The sequence below is a fragment of the Miscanthus floridulus genome, chromosome 18, assembly GCF_019320115.1.
Source record: "Miscanthus floridulus cultivar M001 chromosome 18, ASM1932011v1, whole genome shotgun sequence".
Lineage (NCBI taxonomy): Eukaryota > Viridiplantae > Streptophyta > Magnoliopsida > Poales > Poaceae > Miscanthus > Miscanthus floridulus.
In genome coordinates, this window is record NC_089597.1 from 41,343,792 (window position 1) to 41,360,112 (window position 16,321).

Genomic DNA, 16,321 nt, shown 5'->3' on the forward strand with positions numbered 1-16,321 from the left:
GTAGAGCAGCACCATCAGTGCGCTTTCGCTTTCTGCGCCTTGACTGTCGTGTGGGCAGGTGTCCTGAGCGACTTCTGCGCCTCGACCTGTCGTGTGGGCAGGTGTCCTGAGCGGCAGCACCAAGTGGACTGTCCAGGGGCCCCATGGCGCGACGACCCATTACGAACGGGGTGGAACCAACCGCTGTGTAATTTATCCTTCCATAGAAAAAAATTGTTTTATGTGATATGTGATCTATGATTTGTGGATCTGTGATCTTGTGATTGTTTAAAGGTAGACGAAGACTAGAGGTAGAAGAAGGATGGAGGCTGTTGGATCTTAATCTTATGGTGAAAAAAAATTATGTGTTGAAATTACATAAAACACATGGTCGTGCAGTAGATAGACTCTTTCAAAAATAAAGAAGAAGAAGAAGAAGAGGAGGAGAAGGAACTAGAAGAGTCCAGGCTGAGTGGGCTGATTCTGATTCTGATTCAGCGGCTTGTTTGGTTTAGGCCCTGAAAAAAGAATCTTTTAAAAGCATGCTAATTAGGCCTTTTTGGTTCCCTGTAGGCTGTAGATCGGCAAGGCCTTTATTTAGCTCTAAAAAAATCACAGGCCTTAGCTTAGTCTTTTATTTACAGGGAACTAAATCATCGTATTTTTTCCCTCAAAGAAAAAAAAACCACCGTAGTTTTTCCCCATAGCTTCAAATATAATCATTTATAGTTTTACTTCATCAAAAGTTAAAATATATAGGACAGAGAGCTACACGATTAAATAGGTCTAGCTTCTCTATCAGGACTAGAAAGCTTAAAAAACAAAAAATGGAAAAACAAATGTGTATCACTCTCAACAAATTCAAATAAATATACAACATATGATGCTACTTCTACCCCATACTAAAGCCATTGCACATGTTTGTTTACAAAAGAAGCTCCCAATTGATGAATTTTGTCCCAGTAAAAAATGATCCTCACGCCAAGAGTTTGCTTAACCATTTCTCCAAAAAACAGACATAGTCGACAAAGAAATATTGAGTCATGATCCAAGTGGAGTGTCTGAAACGTCAAGAGGTAACAACATAACATAAATTAGCGTCAGTTGGAATATTCAATGGGAACTGAACTTACTAGATTATTCAATATTCACTGACCTTTTACTGAACCATACTATCAAGCTTCTGTCTGTATTTAGCCAAGGTCTGCAAGCACGTTAATGCGAACAACACACATAAGTTAATAAATGGCAGAATTTCCAAAAGGAAATAAAGTACAAGAAACTCATAAAAAATATTAAAGAAAAAAATAATATGTATGTGTTATGCACTAACACAGATAAAGAAATATGCATGAAATTAAAAATGTTAAGTCCACAAGGGCTTCCACAGTACCACCTGAAACAGTGGTTTAACATTGTGAAAGCGAAAGTAGCAATATATTTTAAAAACTTTAATTTGAGCACAAAACCTATTGCCATCAAACACACCCAACTTATTAAAATAAGAAGATTTTCTGTGTGTCCTTTTTACATTTAACAAAGCTTAAGTAAAATTTTCTGAGATTCATTAAATTGCTCAATGGTTAGAATAATCATGTAAAACACAAATACATGAGCTTTGTGAGCATTCAGATATTGACCAGCAGAACTGTTATCTTCTTGGTCAATCTGTTTTGAAATGTAATGTGCTCACCAAATTGTTTCGTCTGACAGATAAGGTTCGTAAAATAGAGTATCGTCCTTTGTTAGAAACATGGGGCAAAGAATCTCACCCTGGTATAAGCATAAACACTGGCCTCCGAAGGTCCTACCGGACTCCCACGTCGAATAAACTTTCCTTCCTTGAATATGTAAAGCATGGGAATGCCAGTAGACAGCTCAAGGCTTATTACCTGAAGGGACAAAAGGCTCACTCCCAAATTTAACATAATGCTACATGTTCTGTTTAGCCAAGTCCTTTTTGAGGGAAAGATAAAAAAGACAGTAAATTACCTCTTGAGAAGTTAATTTGTCCAGGTGCATTATAATTGAACGAAGTGAATTCCCATGTGCAGCAACCATCACATGTTTTCCAGCCACAAGTTGTGGAACAATCTATATTAGGAAAAAGAACTTCTATAGGTCAGATTGAACTAGAAAAAACTTTTTTTACAGTCGAAGATAAAAAAAGAAAATCAGGCTATAAATTTGATATGAGCTAGCACAATGGAAAGGTAAACTAAGCACATGCATTGGCGTATTGCACAGTACAGGAATGCATCAATTCAACACATAACCTTTAGCATAACTACCAATACTACAACAGTAAGCAGCAGGGAGACCAATAATCCAGGTAAATAGTGTATCTTCCAAATAGTGTAAAATGGCCTTGCGAACTATACCTGATCATTGAAATAAGCAACAGCTCTCTCAGCACACATCTCTAGGCTTTCTCCACTTAAGGGAGGGATATCATAACTGCGGCGCCACTCATGAACTTGTTCTTTGCCAAATCGATCTACAGTTTCTTGCTTATTAAAGCATTGTAACTCACCATACCTAGAAATGTCAAGGGATATTTTAAGACAAAAACACAGTCAAACAACTATTAAAATTATATAATTAGCAAATCAAAGAATGTTAGGCAACAGAATATGCCGCAGCCCCTAACCATATGCTGCGGCATTTGTAGCCATAATTAGTAGATGTAAATCAAGGATTAGTTGCTATAATTAGCAGATGTAAATCAGTGATTAGTTACTATATTTAGTAGATGTAAATCAAGGGAATTACCCTTGCCTTGTAAAGCAAGGCCAGCCGGCCCTATATAACAGAAGGCGCCCCCTCCTATTGAGGTGTGGCCAATTGCCTCCTAATTCTATCTTTCTACATGGAGAAAATTCCTTAGTTGCCACTGAAAATTATAACCATCCCCTCATAGCCATTGAAAAAATGATCTTCCCTTCATTGCCATTGATTTATGCTTTCCTTTCCCTTGGCTGCCATTCCGTCAATTTCATGCATAACGATGTTTGGAGGAGCTTTGCTGTGCCTCTCGGATCAAGTGTGCGTGGCATGATGGATCATGGATGGGATGGGGGTTGAGTGCCTGGGCAGCCGCAGCGGTGGCACAACACTTCTGGAGAGGGCGGCCGTCGGCAGGCGCGCCGCAGCGCCGCCGCCAAGTCAGACCGCGACCTACACGGCTGCACGCGGCTACGCAGGGGCGGCTCTGCACGCGTGGGGCCGCGCTGGGTCACGTCCATGCGCTCTTCGAGCTCGGGTACTGACTCCAGGATGACTATGGCGTGCAGTGGGACCTCGTCGAGGGCCACCGCCTCTTGGTCATCGCGCTCGCGCCGCTGGCTCTCGCCGCCGCCACGGTCGTCGTCCGTGTCGAAGGACTCCTGCCGGACTTCGGGTGGAGCGTCCTCGGAAGCTACTTCTTCCTTCCAGGCCCAAGATCCAAAAGCTGATCGACTCGCTTTGATGGAGAGACGGCCGGCGACCGGAGAATGCGGAGATGAGGAAGCTCGCGGCAGGCATCGTGGCGCATCTCGCCGTCGACCTCCACCTGCCCCAGTTCCCTAGTGCCATCCAGTGCGTAGACGAGACCACGCTGGCATACAACGACCAACAAGGGCTCACCCAGGGCTGGCTCTATAGATTTCAAGGCCCTTGGACAATAGGAAAGCAAGGGCCCTTTAGGCCATTTTTTTTGCCACTTCTAACATTAGAAATCATATACTAGTACTAGTATGAGATAAATGGGAGAATGTATATAGTTCATAAAACACAATGTTTATACAATAGAAGTAACTAAAAGAAAGATAAAATAACTAATATGATTACCTCAAATAAGAAAATAATGCTTCAGGGCTTGCTGAAAAAATGTAAAGCACCCCTTTGTGATTCAATGAACTCATCCTGCCGTTTCCTTTTTTTTTTCTTTTCTCCGCACCTGACAAATGCTTCTTAGGCAACATTTGTAGACTAAAATTGTGACGGAAAGTAATTACATAGGATTAGAATTTACAAATTAGAGATATATAGATCAAAATTTCAGAGATAGATAGATAGATAGATAAAAAATTCAGAATTTAGATCATGGCCTAACGTATCAGAATTCAGACGATCATGTATTACCTGTATGCGTATGCGGCAATTCAGGCAGAGGGCGGAGTGGCCGACGCCCACGGCAGCGACGCCGTCGACGCGGTGGCGGCGCTGAGTGCAAGACTGCAATCTGCAAGTCTGGCCTAGGAGAGGGTTTGAGGGCGAGTCAGCTGTCGGCGAGAACGCGATTACACGAAGACGCGGCCACGAGTCTACACGGCGCGACGTTTCGGTGCTCAGACTTCAATACACACTCCTTTTCCCATGGGCTTAGACGTGTGGGCCAAAAGAATATATACAATATAGTTATACATGTATACTAATATACATGAACTTTTTTGGGCCCCTAACGGCTTGGGCCCTTGGCCGTCGCTCCGGCCGCCTAGGCTCAGAGCCAGGCCTGGGCTCACCCATCGTCCACAAAGGAGGCTTGCATCTAAGAAACATGCCATGGTCCTTCGACTCTAAAAGAGAGAAGCGCGTGGCCATCGCTCCGACAGCTTAGGCTCAGAGCCAGGCCTGGGCTCACCCATCGTCCACAAAGGAGGCTTGCATCGGAGAAACATGCCATGGTCCTTCGACTCTAAAAGAGAGAAGCGCGTCGCCGGAAAAAAAAAGACACGAAGAGACGAGATGCGGACAGCGCGAGATGCGGGGCGGCGGCGGCACGAGTTCGATCGGCGCATGATATGGCCACATCTCCAGCATACACGCTCAACGACTAGCTCGCTCTTTCTTCTACATGCGCATGTGTGCGAGCGATTCACCCGTCAGTGAGCAAGGGGACGCGCGCGGGGACACGTCATGGGGCTAATTTGTGCTATGCCGCCGGAGTTGATTTGCCCGGCCGATGCGTCGTAGACTCGCGGTGTGTCGCTAGCGCCGATTCACAGGACTAGGCAGTATGTGCGACTGATTCACACTGTGACCCTAAAATTGATGGAATGGCAGCCAAGGGAAAGGAAAACATAAATCAATGGCAATGAAGGGAAGATTATTTTTTCAATGGCAATGAAGGGATGGTTATAATTTTCAGTGGCAACCAAGAAATTTCTTCAAGAATATGGAGAAAGTATTACATCCGTTCATTCAATTGCCAAGCTGTCGCTCCGGCCACCTAGGCTCAGAGCCAGGCCTGGGCTCACCCATCGTCCACAAAGGAGGCTTGCATCAGAGAAATATGTCATGGTCCTTCGACTCTAAAAGAGAGAAGCGCGTGGCCGTCGCTCCGGCCGCCTAGGCTCAGAGCCAGGCCTGGGCTCATCCATCGTCCACAAAGGAGGCTTGCATCGGAGAAACATGCCATGGTCCTTCGACTCTAAAAGAGAGAAGCGCGTCGCTGGAAAAAAAGACACGAAGAGACGAGATGCGGACAACGCGAGATGCGGGGCGGCGGCGGCACGAGTTCGATCGGCGCATGATATGGCCACATCTCCAGCACACGCGCTCGACGACTAGCTCACTCTTTCTTCTACATGCGCATGTGTGCGAGCGATTCACCCGTCAGTGAGCAAGGGGACGCGCGTGGGGACACGTCATGGGGCTAATTCGTGTTGTGCCGCCGGAGTTGATTTGCCCGGGCCGCCGATGCGTCGTAGACTCGCGGTGTGTCGCTGGCGCCGATTCACAGGACTAGGCAGTATGTGCGACTGATTCACACCGTGACCCTGAAATTGACGGAATGACAGCCAAGGGAAAGGAAAACATAAATCAATGGCAATGAAGGGAAGATCATTTTTTTCAATTGCAATGAAGGGATGGTTATAATTTTCAGTGGCAACCAAGGAATTTTCTCAAGAATATGGAGAAAGTATTACATCCGTTCATTCAATTGCCAAGCTGTTATGACTGGGATGGACTGTTTCCTTGTCTCCTCACTGTATATCTGATTCCACCTGTGAGCTTGTTCACTCTCATTATGCATGATAACTGGGATCTGTAGATACATATAACACATAGCATGATTTCTCAGGGCAGTTGATACACATGCTAGAAGAAATTGCTAAAACGTTTTCGATAAAGGAAAGACGCACAAACCTTCTTGCGCCGATGCTGCATCATGGCAAGCATTGCGGTCATCTGAGCACGAATCAGTGATGAAGTATATATTACATCGATTGGGATATTGCATATCCTTTTACCTGCCTCAATGGCCTCCTCAACACCCTTTGGTGTCAGGGGTACATCAACGCAGCCAGTAAACAGAATTTTCTCATTCCACAGGGATTCGCCATGCCGAATCAATATAAGAGCGCTTTCACCTGCAACGGCACAAAGATAACAGATTTACAGAACTTATATGCCCCATATTTGTGAAACCCAAAGTTAAATGTGGCAAATGGCCAATTTTCTCAAAAAACAAACAACAAACAAACAAGTAACAACCATACGAGTTCGTTCAAATGGAAGTCGTTAAAATTACTTGATTTCTTTGGGGTATGGCCACTGTTGCCATCCGATGGTAGCTGCATCGGCTCCATGACAGAAGACTGCGAGCTCGAGGCCCACACCAAACCCAGTTTTCGGCTGCCTGAACCACAACTTCCCTTTACATAAACCAAGCGGACACTGTCCGTCCTCTTTTCGAATATAGAGTTCTTCGCACGGCACCAGTGGGTAAAAGATGGCAACGGGGACCCGATCCGCGATTCCCCGCGGGGAATTCTTCCATTAGGGGATGGGGATGGTGGAGAATTGATCCCCACGGGGATGGAATTGGTAGAATTGTTGTCCCCGTCGGGGATGGCGGGGACGGGGATGGTACCCTGGTCCCTGACCCCGATCCCCGTATCCCCGCCCCGTGAAGCAGCACCATCGAATCGCAGTAGCCAGGGGCGCAAGGCCCATGTAAGAAAAGGCCCATTAGCCCCGAAGTATATATATACGCAAGACTATGTTGCTAGATTGATTAGACTAATGAGTATCACATGATTTATGAATCTGTGATCTTTTATGAATCTATGAACCTTGCTGCTAGATTTATGCATGTGTGAATCTGTCAACCTTGCAAGATTTATGCATGTGTATGTTGTTGTATCGGGGACGGGGATCCCCGCGGGGACGAAATCCCCGCCGGGGATCGGGGATGGGGAAGGAAGGCTCCCCGTGGTTGTTCATGGGGATGGGGCCGGGGAAAATTTCCCCCCGCGGGGACGGGGATGGTGGCTTATCCTCCGACGGGGAATTCCCCGTTGCCATCTTTACCAGTGGGATTGTGAAGATGCCAGCGCATGGTGAGAGATAGCCCCAGCCATTCTAATCTAAGAAAAATAAAATCAGTAGTTAGCAGCTGGTTCTACTTGTAATGAGTGTTAGCGGTGATCTCTCCAGCTCGGCACAACGACCGAGTTGGGCCTTGACCTCGCGCCCTGATCGGGGGCGCCCAATCCGGTGGGCCCCCGTCACACTATGCTATAAAGAGAGGTGGGGGCCGGTGGCTCTCTTCACGAGGTTGACCGAGCTACAGTTCCCACCGACAAAACCCTAACACCGATCTAGAGAGGGTGCGCAGCTAGTGACGGGAAGCCGCCACCGTCTTCTCCGCTAGGACACCACGCCACTGCTGGACCGCACCACAGGACTCCACAGCAACACCGACATCGCCATGGATGGCTCTAGCTCTTCCGCCAAGTCCTCCGACGGTCGGTGATGTCTCACCTCTCACCCTCTCCTCTCTGTTACTCTATTTCTTCATATATTAGGATGAACTACATCTTTTATCACAAGTAGCAGAAGTTGTACTCTCTAGATCTATGCCTAGTTGATCCTACAGAATCTATCAATGGTATCAGATGAGCCTAATCTAGGCGTAGATCTAGGCTTTGGGGTAGAAAAGAAGAAGAAAATAGAAGGAGGTGATTCGATTTTTATCTGGATGAAACCCTAACCCTAACCCTAAGGGGAAAGGACGGAGAAGGGGAGAAACCTACCTGGGTTTTTTCTTTCCTCCGTCGACACCACCGTTTGCATAGGAAGAAGACCGCGCCGCCACTTCGTCGAGGCGCGGGGAGGGAGCCACCGGAGGGCGTGGCCTTGCCGTTGCGTGTACCCTACCGGGATTGGGCATAGGGCACCGCAGCAAGACCGCTCGACGGCGGCGCGCTCACCCTCTGGTGAACGCGCGCGCCGGTGAGGGGACGTGTGGCGGCGCCGCCGACCTCATTCCTCCGTCTGCGCTGCGGGTGGCTGCCATTGCTGCTCTGCTTCGCGTTGAGAGAGGGAGAGGGAAGGAAATGAAGCTAGGGTTCCGGGGAGAGCGTCGTCGTGCCGTTTTGATCAGCCGAGACGCGTGCTCAGCCGTCGATCTGAGATGGACGACTACGAGCGTACAGGGCCGGATTCAGCCCAAGCGTGTGAGTGAAATCCCGGCCCAGGCCCAGGTTGCGGCCTGGGCACGGGGGAGCACGGGCGCGAGCCACCGCCGCAGGCCGAATTTGCTGCTGGGCCGCGACTGTGCGTAGCGCGCAAGCATTTTTGGCCCAAGTTGCACAGTTACTTTTCAGTTTTGTTTTTTAATTTTCAGAAGCAATTACGATGATTTTTTACTAGTTTAAATCTCTGTCGAAATTTGAACCAACGGAATAATTTTTTCATAGAGTAGATGAATGCTTCTGAAAAGTAGATAAATTATTTTTCATGTTTCCGCTGCGAATGATGATGATTATGATCTTCTAATTAAATTCGAACCAACGGGAGGATTTAATTTTGAGGAGTAGTTATAATTTTCAGTAAATTTATGATTTTGCTATTTTCTGACCAAAGTTGTTGATAGCAATATTATAAATGTTTGATTTATGAGTTTATGCATTAATTCTATTTTCTGCCCAACGGTGATGTAGAATTAATGTAGAAGAAGTTGTATGTTTTAATTTTGACCAACGATAAATTAAGGCATGCAATCATTTTGTTATGTTTTCTTACTTTCTCTGACACTGTTTTTCAGGACTCAACCCAATGGCTTTTATCTCGCATATTTCGCCTCTTAAATGGGGCAACTACAGAGTATGGCGAGAGAAGTCTGAGCTCGCACTTGCGCTGTCCGAGAATGACTTAGCACTTACATCCCCGTGTCCTACTCAGCCAGAGGACCCGGTGAGGGCAGAAAATGAGACTGATGCCGATTTCAATGCTCGAAAGTGAGATCATGCAGAAGTTAGAATGAAATATGATCTTGATCAGAAGAAATGGGATATCTCGAACCGCAAGTGCTTGATGGTGGCTAAGTCTACAATTTCAGATGCAATAAGAGGGTCTATCCTAGATTGTGATACTACCACAGAGTATCTTTAGAAGGTGGAGAGTCAGTTCACTGGCTCTTCAAAGGCTTATGTCAGTACTTTGATCAAGAAATTATTCAATGAGAAGTATACTGGTGGCGGTATCAAAGAACACATACTGAAAATGAGCAGCACGGCTTCGAAGCTGAAGCCAATGAATTTGGGGCTCAAGGATGAGTTCCTGATTCATTTGGTTTTTGCTTCCTTATCAAAGGAATATAAAACTTTTGTTGTTAATTACAACATGCTGCCCAATAAGTGGGACATTGAGAAGCTCATTGTAATGTGTGTGCAAGAAGAGGAGAGGCTAAAATCCTTACATGGTGACTCTGCTAACCTTATAAAGGACAACAAGAAGAACTTTAATAAGAATGCCAAACCTCATGGAAAAGCCCCTCAGAATGACCACCATCCAAAGAACAACAATGCTCAAGTTGAGAAGGATCAGTGTAAGCGGTGCAAAAAGCATGGATACTACCAGAGGGACTGTCTAAACTTCCTGAAGAGCCTTGTCGGGGACCTAATACTGGGGTACCCAATGAGGTGGAGCTAATAACCGTCAAACGTTGATGCTCTCAAGCAGACAAGAACGCAACTGCGCTTCTTGTCCATATGACCGGAGGTTGGCTGCGCCTTGCCCGACCCTCGAGGGCTGGACTCCGCCTCGCCCGACGTCTAGGGGCAGACTCCGCCTCACCCGACGCCTGGGGGCAGACTTTGCCTCGTCCGACGCCTGAGGGTAGACTCCGCCTCACTCGACGGGTGTGGGCTGGCTCCACCTCCCCCAACGACTGAGGGCTGGCTCTGCCTCGCCCAACGTCGGAGGGCTAGCACCGCCTCGCCCGACCCCCGAGGGCTGGCTCTGCCTCACCTGGTGACTAAGGGCTGGCTCTGCCTCGCTCGACCCCCGAGGGCTGACTCTGCCTCGCCCGACGACTAAGGGCTGGCTCCACCTCGCTCGACGTCGGAGGGCTGGCTCTACCCCACCCAATGTCCTAGGACAGGCTCCTTCTCGCCCGACGTCCCGAGGCTGGCTCCGCCTCGCTCGACGACTGCACCCTGCTCCTTCATAATGATGGGCACAGGGTAAGACAGGACATTCGAGTCAACCGTAGTACCGAGGACCATGCCCTGCACGCCTGCAGGAAAGTACCGTCAGGATACAACGGGACGGGCGCTTTAAGCCCTTCCAGGCATGGCAAAGCTCAAACAGTGTTGTAGACGCCGACTTTTGTCTTACAATATTGTGGGCGCCTAATGTGGACAAGGATAACTCAACCTCAACTATGATTCAACAGTTTGTTACAGCTATACCTACAAAACTGGGCCATGTTTCTGCATCCTTATTCCATATCAACAGAAAGATATTGAAGTCTAGTTTCCAACGCAACAAACGGTGCATCTTTTGGACTTCTGAGCTAAGAGTTATGATCATTTTAGTGGAAGGTGCACATGCAGCCCAGCACCTGCGCGAGAATTGAAGAGATTGCTTGAGTTCCCACTTCAGTTAGCCAAAAGTAAAGAGGACCTTTGGTATGGTGGTTGGCACCCAGATCAAGTGTCAACTTTTCGCTTACTTTTCGTCATTGTATAAATACCCATGTAATCCTTCTATATAAGAGTCTCTTTTGGTTAAAATACAGCCACCTTGTGTGTGTGTTTCTCCTCTCATGGAGAGAATATTTGGAATCTTTGGTAAGGCATGAGTGCTTTGCAACATTCGTTCTTTCGACTCCTGAGGGGGTTGTAGAACACCGAACTTCGGTTCACCCAGTTCGTGCCTTCATGTCTATATGGCGTGATTGCGTGGACTGGTTTTGTCGGCGCATGGAAGGGTGGATGTTTCGGCAGTTCGTCGCGGGTGCAAGATCTCGTGGTGCGCTACCTCTCCATCAGGTCATGCAACGATAGTTATCAAGTTTACTTATGCTCCACCATGAAGATTGGGCCATACAAGTTGCAGTCGTGTGTTCTCTACACGTACACACATCAGCGCCACCATCAACCCTCGGATGTGGATCCTAACATAAGCATACGACAACCACTACTATCCAAGAGAGAACTCGCATCATCAATAGTAACGAACATATGGTCACTTCCTCGTTCGCTCCTCGTAGGGTCACAGCTCGGTAACCCGACGCGCTGCATCGTCCACCGGAGTAGGATGGGATGTGACCACTAGCTGACTGAAGCCAGAGCATGGCCCTATCAGGATTAACAAACATGCTATCCCTAGCACCGTCTACCATGTCAGTAGGGCAGGCTCAAGGGAAAAGGAAGACCCGGCACCTTCGAAGGACCTTCTCTACCTCTAATTTTTTCTTCTTTCTCCCATCTATAATCCCTGCTCCCCCTTGGTCTATAAAAGTGAGGGTAGGGCACCCCACTAAAGGGATGAATCAATTTCGTACATCACACAACACACAACCAAGCAGCAACCGAGCTCTTGGCATCCTTTCGACCCTTCCATCAAAGACTTGGGACCTGTCCCTCTCTCGACCGTTTGTACCCCCCTACTACAAACCTTTTTTTGGTGCTAATAACATGAGTAGCAGCAGACTGGATGTAGGGACATTCTACCCAAACCAGTATAAACTTTGCGTCCTTTAGCATACCAACCGGGCCTAACGTGCAACAAATATAAATTTACTAGTTGGTGTTTATTTGAAACACCGATAGTTGGCGCTAGGTAGGGGCCTTTGTGCGTTCCAAATCAGGCCTTGGATGGCTAGCCACATAATCAGCTAGGTCCCGGGCGCACACATGCATTTTGGTGCCTGGACTTGATCATCACGGTGGGAGGAGAGTTGGCGTTAGCCCACGTCGCCATCCAATCTCTCCCCTCCATCGGCTTTAACTACGGGAGGCTTGAGCGCTAGCCCGGTGTCTCCCTTGGACCCCAGCCGTCTAGGGAGGACCCATGCCACCTCACCCTTTCTCTAGAACACTCCACATGGAGTGCCCTAATGGCGCTTCTGTTCAGTCTTCGCAACACCACGACGACCGTTAACCACTTTGTGGCGCAGTGCATGATCCCATCCCCCACATACAACGAGTTTGTGGGGATGATCGAAAGTGTCACAGAATCCCTCCATGACCTCCTCGCGGAGGAGCCAAGGTTAGACTCTGGCTCTGACTCTAGCAGGGGGAGCCATTACCCCTCCTAGAAATGTTTCATGGCGGGTACCCTCGAGTGACACGTCGAAAGCATCTCCGTGGAGAAGCCTACCCCAGCAGGCAACCTCACATAGGGGTGGAGCAGCTAAGAGCCCAAAAGCAGGAGATCGAGGAAGCCAGAATCTAGCTTGTGTGGGAATGCATGGAGGTCGATCGAGAGATCGAACATCGTGGAGATGGTGGGCGCGCACGCGCCAGGGCCCATGATGTGAACCAAAGGATCATTGCCGACGATGAAGCCCTTCCTCGCTTCACCCGGGCAAGTCAGAACATCACCGCCATGATGGCCTTGCTCCATGGCCTTCTAGAGGCCATGATGCCCGAGGATCGTCAGGCCCACTGCGAGATTCGCATGCTACTCGAGCGTGCGGCGGTGTAGCAGGCTGAGAGCTCGCTGTCTCGACGATGCGAGCTCGATGCCAGCCAACACACAACCTCAGCGCACCATGCTAGGGACATGTCAGTCCATCAGGCACCACAAGGTGTCAGGCAGCGCGTTGTGGTCCCGGTGCATCAACGCCTCTGCTGCAACCGTGACGCACGCAGCACCCTCGACACCCGCAGACGCACCTATAGCAACCTAAGAGAAGGAGCCCATCATGGCTATCACCCTCATCACGGTGGATGCTATGATTGCAGCGAGGACCGAAGCCCGAGCCTCAGCCTACCAGGCCCTCAGGCCTTCGGCTGGCACATCCTCAACGCTGCTTTCTCGCCAAGGTACCGACCACCTACCAATATCCCTAAGTACTCTAGGAGACAAACCCTAGACTTTGGCTCGAAGACTATCGGCTTGCCTGCCAAGTCGGTGGTGCGAATAATGACGACTTCATTATCCGCATCCTTCCACTATTCTTAGCCGATTCGGCACGAGTGTGATTGGAACACCTACCGTCCAATACGATCTGGAGTTGGGCGGATCTGAAGGAGATCTTTGTGGGGAACTTTCAGGGCACATACAAGTGCCTTAGGAACCCATAGGACCTCAAGAACTACTGTTAGAAGGCCGGTGAGACCCTATGTGGGTACATCCGGTGCTTCTCTTGGCCGTGCAACGAGCTCTACAAACGAAGCCACATCGGGATCCTGCAGCTCTATATCCCCATCAAACAAGGAAAGCTTTTGCTGAGCAATATCCACGGTGGGGTCTACGGTCACCACGCCATGCCTAGAACCTTGGTTGGGAATGCATTTCGACAGGGCTTCTACTGTCCCACTGTAGTAGCCGATGCTGAGCGGATCGTATGCACCTACGAAGGGTGCCAATACTATGCTCGGCAAACTCACCTCCCGGCCCAAGCACTCCAGATGATCCCCATCACATGGCCCTTCATGGTCTAGGGGCTCAATCTGGTTGGGCCTCTCAAGAAGGCGCCCAGGGGCTACACCCACTTGCTTGTCACCATAGACAAGTTCACAAAATGGATCGAAGCTCGACCGATCTCCACGATCAGGTCCGAGCAAGCTATGCTATTCTTCCTCGACATCATCCATTGCTTTAGAGTACCGAACTCCATCATCACGGACAATGACACACAATTCACCGGCAAGAAATTCCTTTGATTCTATGATGAACAACCCATTCGGGTCGATTGGGTCACCGTCGCGCACCCCAGAACAAATGGGCAGGTCGAGCGCACAAACGACAGGCTCCTACAGGGCCTCAAGCCTAGGATCTTCAACCGGTTGAATAAGTTCGACGCATGTTGGGTCATCAAGCTCCCTGTGGTGCTCTGGAGCCTAAGGACAACTCCCAGCTAAGCCACCGGCTACACGCCGTTCTTCATAGTCTACGGTTCCGAGGCCGTCCTCGCAACCAACCTCAACTATGGAGCGCCAAGGATCAGAGCATACAACGAATAGGGAGCAGAGGCATCCCACAAAGACACCATGGACTAGCTAGATGGTGCTCATGATGTCACCCTCCTCCGCTCAACCAGGTACCAGCAGGTGCTGCGTCGGTACCACAGCCAATGAGTGTAGGACCGAGCCTTCAACATTGGAGACCTAGTTCTCTGCCTCGTGCAGAGCAACAAGGACCATCACAAGCTCTCCCTACCCTAGGACGGGCCATACGTCATTGTAGAAGTACTCTGGCCAGGCGCCTATAAGTTGAAAACCATCGATGACGAGGATCCTAGAGGGCGCCATCGTTTGCAACGTCGAGCACCGCATCGGCGACCGTGGTGTCTTTGCCAGGGCTTCTAGGGACTATGCCATTGTGATCAGCCACAACCCTGACAACGACACCTAGACAGGGGGGCACTGCCCGCTGAAGAATGGCTACCATGGCTGATGGATGTCTCTGACATCTCAGCAAGCTTCATGAACTAGCCGATCTGAGCGGATGCAAGGGCAAAGCCCCCCATTGACGTAGTCCTAGGCAGCTTCCCCATCGACAAGACTCGCCTAGAGAAGATTCACCAAAAGAGCTTCTCGTACGGCTCCATTCCAATGAAGGCCTCGCGGATGATGACAAAACCAATGATGCTCAGCACCCTCTAGTGAGCCTCCTCCTTCGGCGGAAGTGGCCCCTTCTCGATGAAGGCAGTCGACACCATCTCATCTATGTTGGATGACCTCTAGCTCGACATCGTGCTCTAGATTCATGAGCGGATCTATGAGTTTTTCTCTCCCTGGCATTACCCTCTCTCACTAAGGAACCACCATGACGCACGAACGCATTCGGTGAAAAAGAAGGAGAGGAGGTAATAGCTCAAGAATAGGTGAAGGAATGGGGACGAGAACCCCCTCCCTCCCCCTATGTAAGGAGGAGACACAGCAGCGAAGGAAAGGCGAAAGGTTGGCATGAAAAACCCTCTCCCTTCCCCTAATCAATGCAGATGGGAAATCGATGTTGATGGGAATTCGAGAGGATGCGCCTAGACTGACGGGACGTGCTCTGATCGATGAGACATCGCCTAGCCAAACAGGATGTCTCCTAGGATGGCCCACCACTACCACACGCCGAGCGTGAGAATCAGGGCGCACCCACATGCAGGCGACTCTTTGCTTCCCCAGGCAGGACCTAGAATGACCCAACGACGGAACCTCTATCAAGGGGAGCCCAACAGGCCTCCTGAGTGGATCGGACGGCCCATGGGAGCACCGAATGAACGGCCGCTGAAAGATAAGCACCTTTGTTTACTTACTTTGAGTGTCAATTCTACTACCGAGCCTCCGACCCCAGCAATGGCAAGGGCACGGATATCGCTCGAGGGCTATCGAGAGTGTCTACTCATTTAGACATTCTCTTCGACTGACCCCTCCTTACGTATAAAAACCGAAGACGCGGTGTGCGGGTGTAAAACTTTGAGTAAAACTAGACGAACTGCTAGACCCTACGCCCCGGTGGCTACGGAGTTTTTGTTCACCAGCATAATCGAATTCATAGTTCCCCACACCCTAAGCTTTAGCATCCGCCTTCTCGAGAAGGGTTCGGATGGGCCCGTTTACTGAATCTCCTTCAAGGAGAAGCTGTCAGGTCGCCTAAGTCAATCGAACGGCTTGGATCACCGCCGAGAGATAGAAACAAAAAATTGCGATGCTCGTGCAGGTCATGCCAGCCCCATCACAAACGTCGGACCCGAACCCCGCACGGACATGTCCGATAAGAGTTTCTCATCGCTCATGCCACCAAGGTAACATTACCGACCCCTGCTTTTTGTTTCAATTAAATCGTACATTAATCCCATACGTCCAAAATGTTGCATATGCAATCGTTGCATCTCAATGCTTCGTGTCACGTCACGAAGCGACAGTTGCCTCATTCGATATGAGCAGCAACTGACCGA

The 16,321-nt window shown here is 49.1% G+C and overlaps 1 protein-coding gene across 1 annotated transcript; it reads right to left on the reverse strand.

Moving 5' to 3' along the window:
* Positions 1–835: 835 nt before the first annotated feature.
* On the reverse strand, positions 836–7,328 carry LOC136522642 (2,3-bisphosphoglycerate-dependent phosphoglycerate mutase 1-like). The gene is made up of 9 exons (XM_066516454.1): positions 7,286–7,328; positions 6,497–6,691; positions 6,112–6,335; positions 5,892–6,010; positions 2,361–2,517; positions 1,972–2,073; positions 1,752–1,871; positions 1,136–1,183; positions 836–1,040 (listed from the first exon to the last, which is right to left on the reverse strand). The coding sequence occupies exons 1-8, from the start codon at positions 7,326–7,328 to the stop codon at positions 1,139–1,141; spliced, it is 1,005 nt and encodes a 334-aa protein (XP_066372551.1). The 3' UTR covers positions 836–1,040; positions 1,136–1,138.
* Between the last annotated feature and the right edge of the window lie 8,993 nt (positions 7,329–16,321).